The sequence below is a fragment of the Coptis chinensis genome, chromosome 3, assembly GCF_015680905.1.
Source record: "Coptis chinensis isolate HL-2020 chromosome 3, ASM1568090v1, whole genome shotgun sequence".
Taxonomy (NCBI): Eukaryota; Viridiplantae; Streptophyta; class Magnoliopsida; order Ranunculales; family Ranunculaceae; genus Coptis; species Coptis chinensis.
The window spans coordinates 34,462,998-34,485,798 of NC_141458.1; the positions used below are offsets into that span (position 1 = coordinate 34,462,998).

Consider the following 22,801-nt stretch of genomic DNA (forward strand, 5'->3'; position numbering starts at 1 on the left):
ATTTTTTTTCAATTCTCTAAATCAATAACTTTTCTTTAATGGACTAGTTCTTCTGATTTGTTGTTTCATTATGTTCATTTTATGTAAATTCTCCGATTTTTTTTTCTACATCGCTTTTGGGGTGCAGATTGAAAAGAAACATTATCATTCGATTTACATTCATTCTTGGTGTTTACCTTATGATAGTGATTGTTTGAGAAAAATGAGTACCTTAAATTTTAGCAACTTTCTATTTCAAAATCTTTTGTTATTATAATGTGTTTAATTAGGAGCATGAGTTGGGCTAAGGCATGGGACCAAGTATTCGAATTGGGATTACCTTACTGCAAATCTAGGCACCTCAAGACTATCCTCAAAAAAATGCAAGGTTTGTTTTAGCTAACCAGGTTACTACACCATACACTTTTAACTTGATATCCCATAACCTTTTCCATTAGCTAACCAGGTTACTACATCGTACCGTACTAAAGCATCACGTGTTCTAATTATATAGAAATCTACTAAAACACATAAATGATGCACTTCTGACGAACGTTGGAAATATATTTGATAAGAATTTTTGGATTTTCTAGATCTAGATATATCGATTCCATTTTTAAGTTTTATGATTTCCAAAAGTTTTTTGTCTTTGAGGCAGAGGTATTATGTAAAATTTCAATTACAGTTCTTTGACCTACTAATATTTTTGTTGTCTTGATTGTCTAGAGGCCAATGTATTATATTTCAAATACATGCTATTGCATGATGGACTTGAATAGAGGTAACTCTGATGTGCACCCTCAGAACTTTTATGCATTTCATGTGTCATTTTCATTTTTATTTCATGGTATTATATATAACATTTCTCTATTTCCTTTATAAGTTATCAATTAAACGTGTTTGCATCCACTTCTTTACACGAAATAGTGCAACAGAGAATAGTCCAACCAGACAAGATTGGAGAAACAGAGTTTAGAAAGCGTTATATGATTTTGTTTGTTAAGTTTATGATTTTAAGCAATGCATGATAAAATGTAATATAAGAGGTATATAATTGGTCCATTCCCGCCCCCCCCCCCCCGGGTAGTTTCTACATGTATAATTGATAGCCAAATAAAATGTGTATGCATGTATAAAGTCATTCTATTTTAACGTTTTCCAGCATAGGTTGATGGATTGATGTCAAATCATTTTATTTTGGTAGTTATAATAAAGTGGCTTATATCAACACAAGTACACTCGGGTGTTTGAGCTCAAAACAAGCTTTACCCGTCTACGCCACTTTGACTATTGGTTTGAAACAAGATTGATTGCAGAAGATTCAACACTCATTGTTCTTAGTTATGTCATTTTTATGAGGGGGCTTTACTTTTCGTTGGGGCTGTATTTACTCCTTCATATATTATTCCCCTTTTACCGCATTTGACGCTCTCGCGTTAGATAGATCTAAACCAACTATAGTTTCTTACCTCCCCATTTTTTAATCCAAACCAGGTTAGATAATTTATTATTAATTAAATCTAAGTTTTATGTTTATTGATTGGTCAGTGATTCATCTGATAATATTAGCATTGTTAGATTTGATTTGATTTGATATGAACAATTTAATTGAATCTCTGGTTGAAGGTCTTTTTGTTTATGAGTCGTTAGTTTTGCATGTTGTTGTGAGGAGGCGAAGTGACTGTATTTTTTTTCAATTGAATATTGGTGACATTTGCAAAAACGATATCAATTTCCTCATCACGATTAGGAGTCAAAGAAGAAACCAAATACTATGATATATGTTGGTAGTTGAAACATAAATGTTTTCCTGATCCTTTTCAAGCCGGTTGTGCTTTGGGGTAATATGGCTTACTTTATTATAACCAACAATTTATTCGTAGTGTACTCTTAATTTATTGTAAGATTCAGATCAGTGTTACCAGATTCACTACTTCCATTTTAAGGTGTTCCAGTTTGTACCTACCCTTTTAAGTTCTGTACGCGCATCGCCAAGTCTTATGCCCCCATGACCAAGAGAAGAATAACAAGGGAACAGAGTAGCAAAAGGGGAAAAAAAAAAACACCGACCTAGAGACGCTATAGTACTATATCTGCTCCAGTCCGTCGCTCTCCCTCATTCCCTCTATGTGGTGGTGAATATCAACTCCCATCCTACTACCTCCATCTTTAGCTGGCGGCTGACTTTTAGGGGTTTGGGTCAAAGAAAGGATGATGGTTTAGGTTATAGTTTTGAAGTTCGAGTAAACACTAGATTTTTGTTTTTTAAGTCATTATAAGCACATTTGAATAAAGCACCGGGTCTAAGCCCTTTAGTGTGCAAACCCACACATTTTAAGCCAAAAACTTCATAGATAATATTTGTAGAGCGAACTCTGATTGCATTCATGCTAAAATTGATTCAATTTAATGATAGTTGTTTATGTTCTTCTCCTTTTGTCATTTGCATTGGTGTTCCACAACTTGAGAAAGTTACAACATTACAATTTTCTCATTTCTCTTTGATCTTGTATGATGCAAGCGGGCTATTTAGCACCGAAAGGCTAAGAACCAAAGATATAACTCATAGGGTCAAATTGAAGAACTATTGGTAGGTATCCTATTTACAATTATTATTACTAATTATTAATAATTATCGAGAACTGTGTCATACTGTCATTATAGCTGTAATATTAGCACCATATTAGTTATTGTTTTTTGAAAAAGCAGTAGGGTTTAGTAAAATGAATGTTAGTCTTTTGTGCATTTTAGCAAGTGTAATCCTGCTTTCATCCTGTTTTGCCAAATTAGATACCTTAACTTTTTACCTCATCTTTGCTAATCCTGCTCATCATCCATTTTGCGATAGGGATGACATTTTAACTTTAATATCTGGCCATGGAGAATAAGTGCTCTTTTGTTGAATGCAAGTATACTTTTTTGTTTTTTTCTTCTTCTTCCATTTTGTAATGTACATTCAGTTGTCTAATTTGGATAATAATGCAAGTCATTAGTAAATGTCTATCACACGATGACTCTGGAAATTCCTTTGAACTATATCTGATTAGCTACAAATGTATTGGGGTTTATATGAGAAATAACAAAGAACCAGAGTCAGGTAATAGTTGTTGGATTTTAACCATCTTCTTGACCTTTTATGTATTTTTTCCTATCTTCTCTAAAAGGCATTATGGTATTCTAATGCACATTATGTTCTAAATTGCAGATTTGTTGGTTATTTAAAAGGTCCGCATGATGATGATGAGGAATTTCAGTGCTACTTGGCCAATGTTCAATATAAAACTAAAAGATAGTGAAAAAACTATTGGAGAAGGATTTGTAAACATTGGCGGAATTGGTAAGCCAAATATGTTCATTCCAATTCTTAAAAAAGTACGACTTGAAGAGAAATGTCATAAATTGCCAAATACATGTGGTCAGGATTTGGTCTCTAGGGGCAAAATCGCTGAGATGTCTGATAAGTGCTCAAAAAGTGCTATTTAACCCTCGATTATGCCTCTTGTTTAGCCATCTTAGTGGACTAATAGTGTTTATAAGTTGTGTTTTAAGATTCTACAGGTGAAAAAGAGAGTTTTGTAGAATATTAGAAAAAATGGGGTAAAAGCGAAGCAATTCGAGCATCAATGATCACATGGGAGGTCCGTGGACAATCATGGAGAAGGCCAAGGAATTGGAGCTATTAAATATGCGACTTGGACCTATTTTAAAGTCTATTTGGAAGCCCAAGGCCAAAGGATTCGTTGCTTGGACCAAAGCCCGCAAAAGATGATAGAAGGATAGAAGCGAGAAGAGAAAAATCGGCTTATGCGTCGGCCAGATGGATCGGCGTCCGGGACGCATTGATTGCATCTGGGACGCATAGATCGAGCGTCCAGACGCATTGATTAAGTCTGGGACGCATGGATAATGCGTCCAGACGCATGAATCGACACTGTAGCCAATTCCTTCTCAGTTTTGAAGACGAAGTCGGACTCTGAAAGAAACCTATTTGTATTAGGAAACAAATGACGGTTTGGAATGCTTCTAGAACTCATTGTAACCCCTATAAATAGAGGACCTAAGTGCCTCATGTAATGGGCCAATTCACTTATATTCTTGTCTCCAGAACTTGAGGCAGAGAGAGATTAATAATAAAAGATCGGTTTTAACTAGCTGAGTCTTAATAAATTAGTCTTTCTAGTCTTATGTTCTTCAACTCTTCTTCTTCTCGTTCTTCGTGTTCTTCCTTCTATATGGAAGGCTAATCTTCTCCTTCAAGGGAGGAGATGAAGCCAATGCTTAAGGTTTAATGATTCTTCCGTTCATGGTGTTCTTCAATCAGTTAGTTCTTTATGTTTGTAGTTATTAGTTCCATTGCCCACACCAGGGGATGGAAGTATAGAATAGGGTTTATGTTTTGCAATATTAATATCATGCTAGTGTTCCTTACTTTTCTTCTAGTAGTGTAATTCTTTAGAGTTAGGGAAGTATTCTTTGTGTTGCCTTAGAAGGGGTAGCTCAGGGAGTGGCTGCCTAGGGGTAGCTCAAGGAGTGGCTGCCTAGGGGAAGTATTCTTTGTGTTTGCCTTAAGTGGTGATTCATTGAATGACTGCCCTATTAGGAAGTACTCCTTGATGTTGCTCTTGGTAATACATTGAATGGCTGCCCGAGCTTACATAAAAGGAAAGAAGATATTAATAGCATAAACATAAGAACAACCTTAAGTAGAGTTAATTGTTAACGATGTTTCATCCAAAAGGGCATCGGCACTCGCTCGATTGCCTAATTGTAGTCTACTTGTAAGAACAACCATGAAGCAGAAGGTCATAGATTAAAAGTATTGGTGGATTCTAATCTCTTGAATTCTCTCTCTTATAAATTCTCAATAGTTTAGTTAATTTAGCTTAGTTTAGCATTAGAATCTACAATCTCTACAATATTAGTTTTTAATCCCTCAAACCCCCTTTCTAGTCCTGTTCTTCACATAACATACACTTAAAAGTGGAACGATACCCTACTCATCCTTTACTTATTGAGGGATAATTAGGTTTTGATACGCTTCTCTTTTGTTCAACGACCATACCACATCTCACACACAAAAAGAGGTATTGGTCAATGTCTCTACCTAGAACTAGATCAATTTATTAATTGGTAATAATAGATAAGTAACAATCAACAAAAGGGTCTTGAGGAATCTAACTTGGTAACTAAGACATCCCAGCTAGGTTCATACCTCTTAGCTCACTATATGCCATGTTCTTTAGCAAGGCAGTAAGGTAAACAATCAAATCCCAGTTATGATTGTTTCAACATATTGGAGCTCCTATAAAAGACACTGCCTTGGGATTTCAATCCTCTAAACAGAGCACTTGCGGAAGCCCAATCAAGGAGAAATCTCTTGACATCTTGGATGTTATTTCTGAGCATGCACTATATCTTTGAACTTTCTTTTCTTTCAGAGTTTATTTTATATTTTTTGTCTTTATCTCATGATAAATGTGTAAGTGGACCTTCATATTGGGCAGAGACAACGAAAGAGTTCATTGCAAATTTGTATCTTAAACCCGGCCAGAAAGTTCTTGGTGGTGGTTGTTGCATTGGTGGAGGAGACTTTTACATGTATGAAAACTTCGATGTTGATTTCATGGGGATGGATCTTGAATGTGCCATTGGATGCAAATGCTTTGTTGAATTTAATGTTACTGAATGTATGCAAATGCTTCATTGAAGTTGATGTTGTTGACTGTATGAAAAAAACATACCCACATACAAATGTATTAATATTTGTACCAGAGTTTTTTTTCTAAAGATTTTGTAGAAGCAGCCCATACTAAGGACTTTATACTTTATGTTCTGTTAACTTTCTTCTTTGAGGAGATAATTACTTATAAGAATGTTCATTGAGAAGTAAAGAAAACAGTAGATTGTCTAGGAAGGGTAGGTGTTCACAATGATGATGGATTCGTAGTATATAGCCCATATCTTGGTTGTAGTTTACTACGGTCCCCGCCTCTGATTAAACCGATGTAAGATCAGAATTAAGGGGAAGAATAATTGTGAACAATTGTGTTACTGTTTAATGTGACATTAGTTTCTCAGTCCTTAAGTGTATTCTCACACCTAAATCAGTATCTATTTTTTTTATGGTTACTTTTTCTGTTCTAATTGTGTGAAAAAACTGCATTTTTGTTTCTTTCGCTAGATTATAGATATTGATTTCATCCGTGGGTTGGAGAAAGACGAATTGAAAAATACATTGAAATGAGTCATTGCATTTGTATTCGTTAGACTCTTATAATATAGATACATTTTCCGTAAGCTCAAACAATGTAGCCGTATAAATGGATATATTTCGAAGTTCATCCTGTCTGTCTAAAGTGTATTTGGGGTGCCTTCATTGGGGAACATTTGGGGTGCTTTCGTTGGCCAACACACATAATGTTCCCAGAGGCCCGACCTACTGAAAGGTGCCATCTTGGGCGACCACCTGAGCCCCAATATATAAGGCCCAAAAAATAGTTTTAGTGGAAAAAGCTTTATTTCAAATCAAAAGCCCAAACCGATGAAAACCCAAAAACCAAAAATTTCACAAGAAATGTCGATTCTCTCATATTCTCTTTCCTCATTAATTATGTTAATAAAAAAAGAAAATAACAATAGATATAATAAATGAAGAGATCTTCTCAATGACTAGATCTCTCTCTTCCTAATTAATAACGTTTTCTTTTGGAAAATCACTCCAATTAATTGCTTGAGTTGTCCTCAATTACTCAAATACAAAAAGAATTAGTAAAAAAAAAAAAAAACCCCTCATTCACCTTATAACCATCTAGTATCCTCTCATTCTCAATAATTTCTTTCTTTACAATTGTGGATCCGTATTAATTTTCACTTAGATCAATCTCAATTTGATTATTTGGGGTGTAAAATTTCCACTCTATATGGTTTACACCCCCCATTGGAGATGCCCTTATTCACCTAAATTTTGATTATTTTTCAAGTAAGTTAGAGATTAAAATCAATTTTTCCTTTTCTTAAATATTATTTCAATAACTCAATTTAATTCCAAAGTAATCTAGTCTAATATTATTCACCTAACTTGATTTCTTGAAACGACACGATTGTTTTCCTAATGCATTCATAACTTATAGAATTTTGTTGATTGTTCCCATTACTGTCGCGTATGCATAAAGAAGTTTTTTAAAATTAAAATGATTGAAATCATACCTTAGATCGACTATGTCACAAGAAAGTCTAAATGGGCTAGTGTTAATATCTATTGAAAATGAATTTTTAAATGAAATTAACTTTGAAAGTTTTTGGTGATTTTGCAGCCAAAAATGTGATAAGGGAAATATTTCGATGATCCAATTTGTGTTGATGGAAGACTGGAAGAGGGCCACATTTCGCCGTTTGCACATGGCTATTGAAAACTCAGGGACGGCCCTGTGTTCCCGCTATATGGTGCATGTATCATATAAGATGTGAAGAGGGTTGAAATGCATCATATTTCACATAAGACACTATGGTTAAATATGGAGCATCTTAACTCTCATCTCGCTAACTATGTTCACATTCCCTTCAATAAATTTTGTGTATCGTTCATGTGCAGAGCACGTGCATTTTACTAGTATATATAATGGGCTAGTGGCATATAATTTAATCGGTAGATTGGGCTGGGCCGGGGTCCATATTAAAATCTCCAGTAATTTGGAAAGTTGCTGCATTTGCAGCTATGTTGTTAGACTAAGACTCTATCTTGCAGATTGATCGGCAGCAAAATTGACTTCACGCCCAAGCACTTGATACCACCACATAGCTTAGTCTGGACTTATCTTTCCCACCTTGCCCGCACTTCCCATGGTAGTTCTGAGGTACCAAAAGATCACCACACTATCCATAGTCTATCCCATCCGTTACTAAGTGCAACTTTGACACTATGATTCCCATCACTTCTGCTACGTAACTTATCGTCACTCCTAAATTCCTACACAGTACTTGAAGAATAACACACTCACATAGCCATACTGGAAAACTTTGTATCCACTCATCAAAATTTTGCAATTTTGCATACTGAAAATTTTCAAAATTAAACAGTCTCTCTCCCAACGGAACCCACAAAACCAGTTTTCTTCTGATCACCCAGTCTCTCTTTCAAACTATACGAAGACCACTTATTTCCTTTTACCTCTTAACAGTAACATGCCTTATACTCTTTAACCAAACTCAAGGTCCAAACAAGTTGGCTATGTACAAGAATTGTTGTTCATCTAAAAACAAGATATCTCTGGCGTCACGTCTGAGTCGGCTATATACAAAAATAGCTGTTCATCCAAGTCCCCACTGCGGCACTGCTCCACTACATTTACTAGAACCAAAAACTAGTCACTTGAATTAGTATAGCCAATCACTGATCATGGCTCAAGACACCGGCCATATTGTTTTAATCAACAGGCAGTGTGGTTTTAGCTGCTGTATATCACCCTCAAATGCATTACACACATGGGACGAGAAACAATCTTACCAACAGTATCTAAACTGACCAAGGTAAACTATGGATCAAGATAATGGTTACTTGTTAGTTGTTATGATTCATTGTGACCTTCAACTGTTTCAAGAGATGCATGCATCAATCCCTCAGTGGGTCGTAACAACCACCATTCCAGGATCAAAGACTCAAAGTACAGCTACATTCAACTATATATATTAAATCACCTAAGAACTATGTATTCACAGCCAATTCCGACAAACAAGCATCCAATGTGTGAGTATAAGGATTTAAAAATTCCAAAATTTCCTCATTGCAATTAACGGACATAAACATTTCTATGCGAGTAACAGTGACAACAAAGCTTCAGAGTAAGAGAAAGGAAAAAAATTAAAACCTCGCCAAGTGACTAAAATTACTCCGTATCAAGGTAAATGCATTGGAATGAAGAAGAATTGCGTAATAAAATGCTTTGCGTTCTCATGCATCATAATCCAGATCGTTATCGTCTTCGACATCTACTTCATCAGATCCACCCAAGATAGACAGGAATATAACAACAGCAACCAATTGTGTGGCCAGGAAGTATTTGGCTCTTCGTCTGAAGGTTTTCTCTTCTTCTGTCTTCTCCTTCTTAGGTTTGGGTTTGGGATTCGACCCTAAGAAAAACAAATATCTGGGTGAATATACATATTCTAATATCTAATGAAATTGATGAACTCGGAAATGCACAACTACTGAAAGATAAAATGAAAATGAAAAGAGTTTAAAGCAACCAAGGAAAGCTATTTCTGTCAATAATCAAGAATCAAAACTTACTCCAACTAGATGGGGTTCTTCTTGGGGTCGACGAAGATGAAGGCTCAAAAGGAGGCTGTGACACAGATGAAGATGACGAACCCACTTCTAAGAACTCCATCTTAAGATTTTCAGAGTACCTCACAAGATTGCTATGCTTCAAGAGTTTGCTTCTCAGTACAGAGGTATCCTATAAGCATGCGAATAATGAAAATTAAGAACATTAGACGTGATTCAAATGCTTGAAAGTTTTAACTTACTACTTCCTTTGAAAAGATTACAGTTAGAAAAAACCAAGCGCAGGAATCAAACTTGACTCACAAACTCATCAATGTCAATATAGATTAAAATAATCAATGCCCACCTTTGAAACTAACTACTACGATAGTGGTCTTCCATGCTCCAAGTACTAGAATGCATACATTTATTATTCATCCAAAAAGAAATGAGACAAAACTATGATCTAGAAGAAAGTCCATTACATCAAAATGTGGTAGGTGGAAACTGGAAAGCATCTAGTAAGTGTGTTAATAATCCAATCTTTATTATTGTGGAAAGGTTTTAGCGAACTATCAACAATACCAGCGAGTTCGAATTACTTAGTAAAGACAAACATGGACTATGATGTTACAGACTTGAGCTGACATAACCAAACTAAACTAACAAAGTTTGTTTCATCCCTTTTAAATATTAACAGGCTTATAAGTTATGTTTCTGGTAATATTCCTGCATATAATTTTTTCCACCTAGAAACAAATCGAAATCCAATTTTACATGTATATTAAACCCACAATCAAACATTCAAACTCACAGGCAATGCATGTAGTGTGAAAAGGGTATGACCAAGGAAAACTGCATCCAAACTAGTTGACCTGTCCAGAGAAAGAAAGGGCGAAGTCAGCCACACTACTAACATTTGTTTTACTCATCTGAACCAGACAGTCACACAAAAATCCACAAAAGCGTCTCATACTTGTTTTCCACAAAAAACTTTTGTTCTCCTAACATTGTTGATAGAGCTTCATAAGCCATGGTTGCCCTCCTATAAATCTGTCCATGGTAAAGTATCATCTCTTAATTAGAAGAGCCCTTGAACAGTTGAATACAATCACATATTATCATAGCAACAAACTGGAAACAAGTAAGATCAGACACACACACTGACACACAAGAAACATAAAAGGTAAAGAAGCACACATGCAAAAGAAAATTGGTCAAATGTATCGCAGAAAAAGCAGTAAAAATACCTCGTCTTCTCTTCGTTCAGCATTAAGCTTTGTTATCCCAAGCACCTGCTTCGCTCCAAGTGTTTGCTTAAAATGGAGAATCGTTCCAATTGGCCACGGAAGATCAGAAAAGTATATTTTATCTGCAGCACTTCCATCAGATCCCACCCAGAGTTCATACAGTACAGCCTCTCCAAGCCACGAAGTGATCATTGCCTTTGTTGACAACCATTCTGGTATAGTTTGACTAGGAACTCCAGAGTCGAGATCAACAATGCCATCCTCTTTTAAACTTTCAATAACCCCACACTTTTCATTGTTGTAGGCCACATAAGCTCCACTCTCAACATAAGGTATTTGATCTAACAAGATAAATCATAGCCAACATCAGAAATGCAAGTAATCCTGGGAGGAATAGTACTTAATTTTTTTTTAAAAAACAGGTAAAAATGGAGATCCAGAATCGTATAGCATTCAAAACCTCGCTCTTATTTTTCTATTTCTTCTTCTTTCGTAATTGCTTTGATTTTTCATTCGTCGAGAGAAGAAAAACAAAATTAATCTTTCAATTTAGCTTTCTAATTCCTTATTCCTACTTTCAAATCAGTAAGTCATTATTTGTCATTACCTTATTGTTCAGATGAAGACAGACCCAACTCTAAAGTATATCAAAACCGATACAACCTTACAAAGACATGAGGATAGACAGCAAGGAAGCCAAAACGTCAAATGCCTAATCTGCGCATATTTCTGAGTAAAACAGATTCCTGGTGGTATAAATGATGATCCCTATCAATCATCCCAGAAACAGTTCACGGTGTTCTATCATTCTTGCGAAACATAGGAAGGGGCAATAAAAACCCAGCTAAAACAGATTTTGAGAGAATTCATTTTTCCAAACTATCCAACTGTCTATTGAATATTTGTTTTCCCAAATGGCCTTCAAAGTTCTAGCACACAGAAAAATATGATGCCTTGATATACCTCAACCTTGTCCAACTCCCCTCCCTCCACATTATACATCCTAGAAACATCAACTGTTCTTGTTCAACTGTATTCTAATTAAACTGAATCAGTGACACCACATAGTCCCACATCAACTGTTCTACACATACATTATACACTATTCTAATTACTTATGTAAAACAGCTAATAAAGTTCGGGAATTGAAATAGGATAAAAGGGGGAACGTGTACCTGAATCAGGATGAAGAAGATTGAAACGCAAATCAAAGGGGACGTTTGCAAAACGAAGGTAGATATAAACAGGTAAAGATGAAGGGCAAGCTGTTGGCAATCCAAAACACGGCTTTCTTGCTACTAGAACAAACCCTTCCTCATTATTCTCCTTTTCCATTTTTTTTTTTTTTTTTTTTTTTTAGTATAAACAAAGTGAGAGAGAAGGGTTTTTTATCTGGGGAAGAAAGTAAACCTTAGAACATTAAGGGCGTGTTTGGGTATAGCGGCAAAAGAAACAAGGGCACATGGTAATTAACTTCTGGAAAATGTAGAGAATATGGCCACTTCCTGGCTTTTATAGAGAAGGGCAAAATCCTTAGGTTGGATTTGGTAAATTAAATTATAATTGATAAGTCATTTTAATCCACGCACCGCTTTAAAAAAGTATTAAAAATAAATAAGTCATTTTTTAAAACATATACTTTTCACTTAGTTCCGATCCAAACGGGCACCAAGTCCAAAATACATTAAGCTGAAAAACACAAAAAAAAAAAAAAATTTCTTGGAAAGACCAAAAATTACTTTCTGAATACTGTTGTGATCGTTTTTTCCTTTGGCTTAGTATTTACGTATGATCTTATTTATATACCTGCCCAAATCACACTGCAGTCGCTCCTGTTAAATGAAATTTCAATTATGTGCATAGACACATTTTGTATCGAAAAAATAATAATAAGAAATTAATTAATTAAACACATACACTACAATTTGCCTTTTTACCCAATTTGAGCATACGCTTTAACTCTCCATGCCAGTGTTTGTTTCTCCATATATATAAAGTGACATTCGGATAATAATGTATTAGCCATATTGCATCTAAGCGATTCGAATTCCAACAAAACTCTGGGATCCACTAAAGATATATCATCTCCTCTTAGAGCATTTGCAATGCAAGTCATAACTTTCACCCCCTCTATCACCGCCACCTCCTCACTTTTCACCCCCTCTATCACCAACCCCGTGATAAACAAAGTGAAAGGCTGTGCAATCTGAAAGGTGATAAAAACATCTCGGGCGGGATGTTAGATTCCGTCTGGAGTTTTTATCTGAGGCGAATGTAACATCCGTCGATATTTTATAACGCGGGATGGATGTAACATCCCGTCGATGGCTCAAATACCAATGCGGCGAGCGGGCTCCATTTTCACTTCATTTCCAGCCAAAATTCGATTTTGTAGCCTCCATTCACAACCTTTGAACACAAATTTCCATTCATAATGACTTCTCCATCCCCAACCCATCCCCACCAACCTCACCACATCAAGAGCATTCCCGATGGTTTGGAAATGTCAAAATTTTCAAAAAGGGGCAAAAGGATCGTCGTCGAGAACGCAGCGTAATGTGGGCGAGGAGGACGAAATGAACTTGGGTTTAATTTTCCACCGCGTTATTGAAATCGAGGACCACCCACCATTAAGCGTCAACATCGGTCCGACCGTAGCAAATCGAGTGGCGGAATCTCAAATAAGTTTTTGATTTTTTTTTTAAGTTAATTATTATTATTTATGTTAGTTTATATCAAGTTTGTTGTTGTTTGAATTTGTCATTATTATTTTTTAGTTTGAATTTGTATTAGTTTATATTAGTTTATTTTAGTTTGAATTTGTCGTATTATTTTAGTTTGAATTTGTATTAGTTTATATTAGTTTATTTTAGTTTGAATTTGTCGTATTATTTTAGTTTGAATTTGTATTAGTTTATATTAGTTTATTTTAGTTTGAATTTGTCGTATTATTTTAGTTTGAATTTGTATTAGTTTATATTAGTTTATTTTAGTTTGAATTTGTATTAGTTTATATTAGTTTATTTTAGTTTGAATTTGTCGTATTATTTTAGTTTGAATTTGTATTAGTTTATATTAGTTTATTTTAGTTTGAATTTGTCGTATTATTTTAGTTTGAATTTGTATTAGTTTATATTAGTTTATTTTAGTTTGAATTTGTCGTATTATTTTAGTTTGAATTTGTATTAGTTTATATTAGTTTATTTTAGTTTGAATTTTATCATTATTATGTGTTTGTTGAATGTAGGAAGTACACTTATGGAAAGTCGTTGTGCACTTTCAAATGTTAATGTCGTGGTGGCGTTGTATGAAATCAAAAGCGGATCCTAATTTTGTTACGGTTACCGATATTATATCCGCCACACCATTTGGGAGTTTTTAATTCTAATTTGGGACAAAATGATCAGCGTTGTTGTTTGGGATAGTTGGCGGTGGTGGCCAACTACCCACACATTTCATTTCCATGGGGTGAGCTTGGGATTACCCTCTTGATTTCACAATGCTCACGGGTATCCCAATTGGTTATGGAGATGCGTTCCTTTTGATGAAACTTTAGAGGTTTTACTACGGCGTGATGAGTTTCTTTGAAGGTTTTGATTTGGTTGAAGATGATGAGCAAGGCGAGTTTTGAGATTATCGGTTGAAAGCGGTTTAAAGGGAGGAGCTATAAATATGAGTTGGTTTACTGTGAGATATTTGAATAGACTCAAGGAGAAGCCGAAAGACTATCATATTGGTGAGGAGTCGATCCACGGTATGTCGTGCCTTCCTCTTCTACTTTGTTGGTGCGGTATTATTTGGATATCTTTGATAGTTATTTACGTGTCGAGTTGGATGGGTCATTGTCTCGGGCGTAGAGAGGATGTGGGATTATGATTGGGTCAATCCATCTTAGCATACCTTTACGGCTAGACCTCATGAGTTGAGACGAAAGCCGCTAAAGGCAATTTGTCGCGGCTTTGTTTGGATTATACCGGTAAGTCTTATTTATTAAGTTATTGTTTCATTTCATTTATTTATCTAATTATTAATGTTGACATGTTTATATATATATTGATATTGTATTTTATCTATTGATGGCGGTATTGGTGGTGCGAGCATTTTAGGTGTGATGCATCCCGTGTTGAAGAGGTTGGAAGAGGATGAGACTCATGACCTGATTCCACGTATTCAAGCATGGGGCTTCATCGTGAAAGGGGGGTATGGGGACCTATCACATAATATTCATAACACTCGTCGCCAGATTGAGCTTTTAGGAGCTAGTCGAATTGAGTGGCAACCACGGGCGAGTCCTTCATCTTCGGACCCTTATCGCGGATATTCGGATGTTCGAGGAAGTGAGTACGAGTACCGTGACTATCATATATGTGTCATAGAGCAAGGTTTTCTTTCTCGCGGCGAATGATACTTATAGGGTCGATCAATGCATGGTACCTTAAGGGGACGGATGTTGGCGGCAAGTATCCGGAGAGATTGTTATACCTTACCCACCACCTATGGATATGACACCTCGATATTCTTCTGCCGTTCTTTCACACTATAGAGCAAACCCAAATGAGTGGCGGACGCATCGTACTTTGGGGTTTCACGGGCGACTATGACTTATATTGGAAGAGGGTTGGTCGAGGTCTCTTGCTAGGTCGTTATCTTAGGGGCACCAATTTTGAAGGGGTTACTTCGGAGCATTGAGGCCCGACATTCATTTCCCGGGAGGAGTGGAGTTGCCCGCGATCCACGGCCCAGGGTGTTTCATGATATTCGGATGCATAAAAGAACTCCCACGGATATTTGATGATGATGACCTTTGGCATTGGAGCATGATTACTTCTCGGGGGCAAGATATGAGAATACCTATTCCACCCGATAGATGCGCATGGTAGCAGATTTGTCGGTCTGATTCGAAAGCGGTTAGCCGAGGTTAGTATGATTTGAATTTATTTATGATTTGTTATTATTAGTATTCACTATAACCCCTAACTTGCATTTGTTTTGTTAAACGGGGATGAAGTAAGGTCGAGCTCCTTAACTTCTGACTCTCTCACTTATGCCATCGTGGAGTCCTTCATGGAGTCCTCTCGTCGCAGTTTTGAGTACTTACAAGAAGAACGTGTCGAACTTTGCGGCTTGAGGCGTGTGCAAGAGTTGGAGAATCTTTGGAAGTGGAGTACCTCAAGCTCAAGCTCAACCAGAGAGGCGACAACGACGTAGGGGGGAGAGCTCTTCGACCGGGCCTTCTCGTAGGGGGAGGAGGTCTCAGTAGATATTTTTTTGTAGTTTGTAATAACTGTGCGCCATTACTTGTCTTATGGCGTTTGGGATTGTTGTTTGTAATGAATTTTTGATTAGCAGGTTTTTCTTTGATGAGTTTTGGATATGAATATGTCATTAAACAAAGGAGGTTATGTCCAATTTTTTTAAGAAATTATAAGTTAGTTTTTTTACCGAGTTTCTGTGTTAGACTTGGGTGTTGTTCATGATTGTTGTTTGTCTTCTTTATTATTTTCAAAGTATATTAGCAGGTTTTTTATATGAATATGTCAATAAAACAAATGAGGTTATGGCCAAAAAAATTTAAAAACTTATAAGTTAAGTATGTTTCAAAAATGGAACATTAAGTTTAAGCTCGTTTCACATTTGTTTCACTCATTTCTGTCATTGTTGAAACGGCAAATTTTTTAGTTTGGAATATCACTCATTTTGCGGTGGTTTGGTTACGGCAGGTTCGGCGGGAATAGTGTATGGGGATACGAGGGCGGAATGTAACATCCCGTCGGTTTTAGACGAGGCGAATGTAACATCCCGTCTGGTTTTAAACCCTCCTCACTTTGCACATTTTACTATTCCAAACAATGCAATTATGGATGGGGATGGTGGCCCATTTGGAATTATTGAGGGTACATGATAATAATAAAATGAAATGAATAGTCTACCTCTCTGAAATAATGAACTATGAATTCAAAACGTAAGTAAACTAAACTTATACTTTTACGTGTCTATTATCAAAGCTTCAACTCTCAATCAATGTTGCACTAAATGGAGTCTGACGGTTAGTTCACTCCTAGTTCCCTAGCACGGATTGTTTCTAAGTCTAACTAGTTAAGCTCTTAAGTCAATGAGAGCTTTCACGAAGGGTGTTATCCTACGATGAAACTAAAATGAGTCTACGTTGAATTTAACTTCTGAATACTATGGAAATATGCTTGTTTTGAATCTAGATAAAAGGATTAGAGGGAATTGAATCCACCTCGAATCCAACTTAATAACCTAGTATAGATTCTTGTATCTCGATTCTTACGTCTTACGGCAAGAGTTTTGAGTCTAATCCCTAGTGTTCATGGCATTTCTACCGAGTACTAACTAGCATGTGAAGTCGCCCACCCATTCTCATGGCTAAAACCACGACTTTCTAGAGTGGAATAGAATCTACAAACAATTCTACACACTAACAACTAAGTTTTCATCAAGGCTTCATCAACCCCTCTAATGGAGGTTTTAGCCTTGATTCATTAAACTAACATTTCCCATTGAATCTAAACTAAACATAATGAAAAGATTCTAACTTTATGCGATTTCACTAAACAATAATCGAAATCTAATTAATAACTATGAAATGATAACAAACAATAATGGAATTTAGATCTATAAATCGAAATTGACAAAATAACTATTTTATTATCTAATCAATCAAGAACAATAATTTGAGAGTTTAATCTAAAACAAGAATTGAAATGAAATTAAACTTAATTAATCTAATGAAAACTAGATCTAGAATTAAGGTTTAATGGAGGCTAACTAATCTAATTTATTTTCTAACCTAACTATCTACCATTAACAATGAACTAAGCTTTTGTTCTTATACATTCAGATCCAAAATTCGTGCATGGGCTTGGAGCCATGGGTTGGGCCAGAGAATCAGGCCCAAAAAGGCCTCTTCAGCTGCAGTTGACTTCCACAGACTTTTCGTCCACTTCTGCTCCTCTGATTGGGTCAAGGCTTAGACCATTGCAAAGCTCTTTCCGAGCGGTCGTTTTGACATAAGGTAGGCCTCAATCAGAGTCCGAGTCCAAAGATATGGCTTTGGAAGTTCTGGACTTTGCTCCTCGTATCTCGCTAAAGTGGTACATTTATTTCGCACATAATGGACTTTGAAGCTGAGATGCATAAAAACAGCGTGTCGGTGTTAACTCTTTACTTATTATTCACATAATTGGTCTAACAATATGATTATTAAAGGGTTAAAACTACAGTTTGGGCTCTTATCAAACCACCCCAAATGACATTTTTGCTTGTCCTCAAGCAAATATGAGAAATTAGAATAAGTGACCAAAAATGGAGTTCTAACTACTCTCGTTTATTTGAGTGCGATTGCATTGACCATATGCAACAAGGCCTTAAACCACTAGGAATTCCCTAGTGGGCCGAGTTATAACCTCGTGAGAGTTTTCGGTGAAGGTACTCACAAACTTCATCTATACTTCTGCGACTAAGAAAATAAAACTATTGTTTCCTTATTCATGCTCAACTATCTATACATCTCTCTAGCAATTACATAAGAATAACCGGTCAAAACCCTAAGTTAATATATGCATAATAATCAATCATCTACAATAAACATATATCTGATGAGTAGTACTATCAAATGTTTAGCGGGTTTGTTTTAAAGAACTTCGGAATAAGCGTCCTTAAATAGGTTCTCACAATAATAGTCAAGAAACAACACTCTGATTTTTGCACTCAAGTTTATTACTCGATTATGGGCACACTTTACCTTACAATCTCAATGACAACAAAGGAAGGAAGCCGGTCGATCAAACACATCTGCCACTTTACTATCACACTAACCTATTCCTAATTGAGCTAGAGGTCTTTATTAGGTGTTACGGGGATTAGGAGATGGTTTAAGAAGGAAGGAAATGGATATTCAAAAGGACAAGTCCGAGATAATAGAGTCTTCAGATTATGTAACTTAGAGAAAACCTTGTTATTTTCTTTTTGCTTCTATACTTTGTTTCCATCCTTAGCCATATTTTTCTTTTTTTTTCTTTGGCTTTTTTGACTCCTTTTATTCTATTTTTTTTTTTCGAGTTTTTATTTTATTTCTATTTTTCTTTTCTTTGGATGGAAACTTCTTTTCTTTATTTTTGGAAGCAACTAACAATTTTTTTTTGTTTACACCACGTGTTTTTCTCTTCTTCTTTCTTCACTCATTCTATTCTCGGACTTATTCTAAATTGGGTAGGTTGATTTATTTATTCTTTTTTTTTTTTTTTTTTTTTTGTAACAGGGTAAAGGAATTGTGGTTTATGGAAGGGCTAATGAAAGGGCTCAGTGGCGACTAGCGGAAAATAATTCATAGGTTTGAATTTACGGCTATATCGATCCAAAGAAGCGGCCTAAATTCTCGCTTAGGATATGGCATAGTGATCAAGCAAGTGGGCGTGTGTGATTTCTCTATCCGGATTTTACTTCTCCCTTGTGTCATTTCTCAAATGTTTCACTCATATAAGGCTTTAGGCTATATTCTCACAGGATTTGTAGCATAAGTACTCTAGCCTAGATTTGAAACTTCTTGCCAAACAATCATAGATACTCATGTAATATATTTATAGATAGATGCAAAGATTATTACCTACGATAAACTAAGTTTCTAACAATTATTCTGATGCAACAACTATGTGAGACTTCTAGATTGTTAAGAGCATGGAGAAAGAAAACAATACCAATATTCCTAAGTGTATAGCATAAACTTATTTATTTATATTTTTAAATTTTTAACTTGAAAACAAATGCATATTATACATATCTATATCCTAACGGATGTCTTAATTACACGTGTTTCTATGCCCCCAACAAGAAACATGCTTTGTCCTCAAAGCATTTAAATAAAGAGGGTAGGAAAAATACCATTGAAGCGCCGTGAAATTCGGAAACATCTACAAAACAAGGTTAGAACGTACTAATATAGGAAATAAAAGCGACCTTAACGCTATAAGAGTTCCACCCATTATGGGGTTAACAGAATGAAATTGCTTGGGACATAAAGCGGACACTAACAGAAACTAAAACTTACCTCCACTCCGGACATGCATATTATCTACCCAATAGCATCATGGGTCTTGTATTTCAGCCGGGGCATGGCAAGTCCAAGAACAATTGCTAGCAAGACCCATAAGCGGTTCCTAGCCTACGTGTGTGATCACCTCATGAAACCAAGCACCATAAGTAGTGCTTTGGAACAAATCTTTGAAAGACTGTTACGGTATTATTATCGAGATGTCATCTCAAAATTACGCTCTGGAATAGCTATGAATGATCTGGAAACTACCCGTAGAAAACTGGAATTTTTTCGGTCCCGGAAGTCGGCGCGCTGGCGCTCGTATAGAAGCGAGTCGCTCTGAAATTTTAAATTCCAGTGTTTTAAGCGGGTCGCTCTAACTTGGCGCGTAGCGCTCTAGGTCCAATAGATGAGGGCGGGTCGCTTCAGCTTGAAGCTTGGGCCTTCGAGCAAAATTCAGAACAAACATATACTGAGGCGAGTGCTTTCGAGTTGCTGAAAATTGAAAATTGAGGCGAAGCGTGGGAGTGAAAGGTGAGTGATGGAAGTTAGGTGTAGTGTAGGTTGTGAGTGTAGAATGAATGAAGTTTATATAAAATCATCTTTGGAATAGATAACACCACCCCAAACAGTTTGGGAAGGTGGGATCAACATTAACTAATCACGCACAATGAAAATAACGACATTCTATTCATATTGTCATTCAAACAACATTTCACTACAAAAGTCAAAATTAACTCACGGAATTTAACAACGTAACATCCTATCTACTAAAAATAATAAAAGACAACATCAAAACAACAAACAAGTAGAAATCTAGCTACTCTTCAAGGGGCCGAGGTGGGGTAAGAATAGGAATTTGAGTGATCAAGAATGGAAAAACCAAACACCCATTCCCCAAACAAATTTTTGAAAACAGGGTTTGTAAAAATTTGTTTTAAAACGTCGGGTCTTTTAAAATTCAGATTCCCGAGACTTGCTAGATTACTATTTTTATATATCTTTAAACTTTTTTACTTTTTATGAATTAGGTTTAATATAAAGGAAAACAATAAGCGATAAAGACATAATTCACACCATGAGAAACATGACTCAAAACCGAGAAAACATGCAAGAGTGGAAAACGTGAATTATGTGAAGCGTGGACTTAGGATCCGGTACTTACAGCCACACACTCCATAGGGAGGGCCCGTTACCTGAATGGTGCACTCAATAATATATTGAAATGAAAGGAAGTGCACCAAACACAAAAATTGAGTCGCTTTATAGTCGGATACTTTCGAGACTTTATCTAAATATATGTATGAATATGCAGGTTTATCATATATCAACAACCCGAAATAGTTGTGGATCGTTCCATAAATAAATATCACGAGAAAACATATCCAAACACAATCAAGCACCAAGATTTCCTCTCTGGCCTTGACCTAGTGGAATGAAAGCGAAGTCGAATAGACCTATAACATAACCGAGCATGCACCTTATGTTTCATCTTTGAGAGAGGGTGTCCTAGTGAATAAGTGTGGAAAAGTGAATGGTTGTGGAAGATATGGTGGATTGGAATAAGTTTTAGAGGGAAAGCATGGAAAAAATGAGGATGTGGGTTTAGCACAAAACTCATTCATGGTGTAGTTAGGGACTGTCTCAAGTCTGAAAATGAAAGTGTCAAGTGGTTTATCCTTGGGAAGTATTTGTTTACTAGGTGGATTTAAAAAATCATGAAGCACAGGAGAAACTAAAGGATCGAGTGCAAACTCGAGGTTCCTTTGAAAAGGTGGAGGGTGGGGAATATTGGTGATGGAAGGTGAATGATTCTCGCCTAAGCTCTCTCAAGTCCATCATCGAAATCTTGATATATGCAAGACATTCCTCAATAGGTGGGTCAAAAGGATCACCGGATAAAGATTGAAAAATTCATCTTCCGTCATAGCATCAAGGGATGAATGGTTGTTGGCAAGGGGGGACTCGCGAAGTGGTAAAGAAGTGGTGCAAAAGAGTTGCAGGAATTCTTCTTCGATTTCGTCTACTACCAGGGAGTCATTGTTAAAGTCGAATTTCCGAAGGAAAGGAATTTGTTAATCTGTTTCTCCGGAAACATGTTTTTGAAGTAATCTTGTGCTAAGCTCTCGATCATGCTAACCTCTCCATTTGTAGATGAATCGGGATCTTGTGTCCTAGTTTTGAAAACATTTACCTCAAACGAAAAGATGGCCAAAGGACAAGGACATCGAACCATCGCGGCGGTTTATGAGCGTTTGGCGAGCTGCTAGGGACGCCCTAAAATGATAGGTACAGTGTCGTTAGTGACTTCGTGTCTGGGACAACGAAGTCGGCCGGTAGTAAAATTTTGGACTTTAACTAGCACGTTTTCAACCACCCCCTTAGGATACTTAATAGACCGATCGACTAATTGCAATGTCATTTTAGTAGGTTGCATCTCCTCTAGGCCTATTTGTTTATACAAATAAAGCGGAGTAAGTTAACACTAGCCCCCGTGTCTAGTAAGCCGTCGTCGTGTGAGAATCTCCCTAAGGTGCATTATCTGATGGCTTACCCCGGGTCCTTGTACTTAACAATTCCATTATTTTTTCGGATAAGCGTTGGGAATTGTTACTTTAAAAAGCGTCTTTTGGTATATTGGTCTTACGCTAGTAGTACCACAACTCCTTAAGAAACTTAGCATGGTGTGGTAGCTTTTAATAGCTTCCGAAGGGAAGGTTTATAGTTAGATTTTTGAAAACGTTCCTAATCTCCTCATAATTTGTATCCCTAGTTAACATGGCTAATTTTTGGGGAAACGGTGTTTTCTCTCTATAATTAGCATATGGATCAACAGGGATGTTTAACCTTGGCTTTTTGTTTCTTAGGTTGTGGTTTAACTGGTACCTCTCTACTACAGTAGGCTCTTGAGTTTCTATTTGGGTATCTAGTTCGATATCCGTTGTAGGGAATCTTGATGGGGTAACTATAGGCATAGTTACTTTGTTATCAACCACTCTTCCGAGCGAGAGAGTGGTGATGGCATTTAGCTCACCCACGTTTGTAGTTTCCGTTACTAGTATTACCGTTTACCTCAAAAGGCTGTGTTTTTGTTCTCTAGGGTTGGGTATCGCCGCCGGAAACACGCTTTTGGTTGGGCTTTCTCTTGGGCTAACCGTTGGTTTAAATTATTAACAGATTGTAGAATGTGTTGGTTAGATTGAGCCATGGTTTGGAAAAGTTGTTGGCTCACTTGTATGAAGGTGTCAAGACGAT

General features: G+C 36.4%; 1 protein-coding gene across 2 annotated transcripts; it reads right to left on the minus strand.

Moving 5' to 3' along the window:
* Positions 1 to 8,735: 8,735 nt before the first annotated feature.
* Positions 8,736 to 12,011, minus strand: LOC147509292 (metaxin-like protein). Of its 2 annotated transcripts, XM_086601620.1 has the most exons (6): positions 11,667 to 12,011; positions 10,492 to 10,832; positions 10,218 to 10,294; positions 10,056 to 10,116; positions 9,266 to 9,434; positions 8,736 to 9,105 (listed from the first exon to the last, which is right to left on the minus strand). In XM_086601620.1, exons 1-6 carry the CDS (start codon positions 11,824 to 11,826, stop codon positions 8,927 to 8,929), a joined length of 987 nt encoding a protein of 328 aa, XP_086457746.1. In that variant the 5' UTR covers positions 11,827 to 12,011; the 3' UTR covers positions 8,736 to 8,926. The 2 variants fall into 2 exon arrangements, with proteins under 2 accessions (XP_086457746.1, XP_086457747.1); XM_086601621.1 differs by lacking the exons at positions 10,056 to 10,116; positions 10,218 to 10,294 and having other exon boundaries at positions 11,667 to 11,976.
* Positions 12,012 to 22,801: the final 10,790 nt, after the last annotated feature.

Coding starts and splice junctions, on each gene's coding strand:
- LOC147509292 (XM_086601620.1), bottom strand. CDS start 11,826: ATGGAAAAGGAGAATAATGAGGAAGGGTTTGTTCTAGTAGCAAGAAAG. Junction 10,833..11,666: donor TCTTCTTCATCCTGATTCAG/GTACACGTTCCC, acceptor TTATCTTGTTAG/ATCAAATACCTTATGTTGAG. Junction 9,106..9,265: donor AAGAACCCCATCTAGTTGGA/GTAAGTTTTGAT, acceptor TGTTTTTCTTAG/GGTCGAATCCCAAACCCAAA.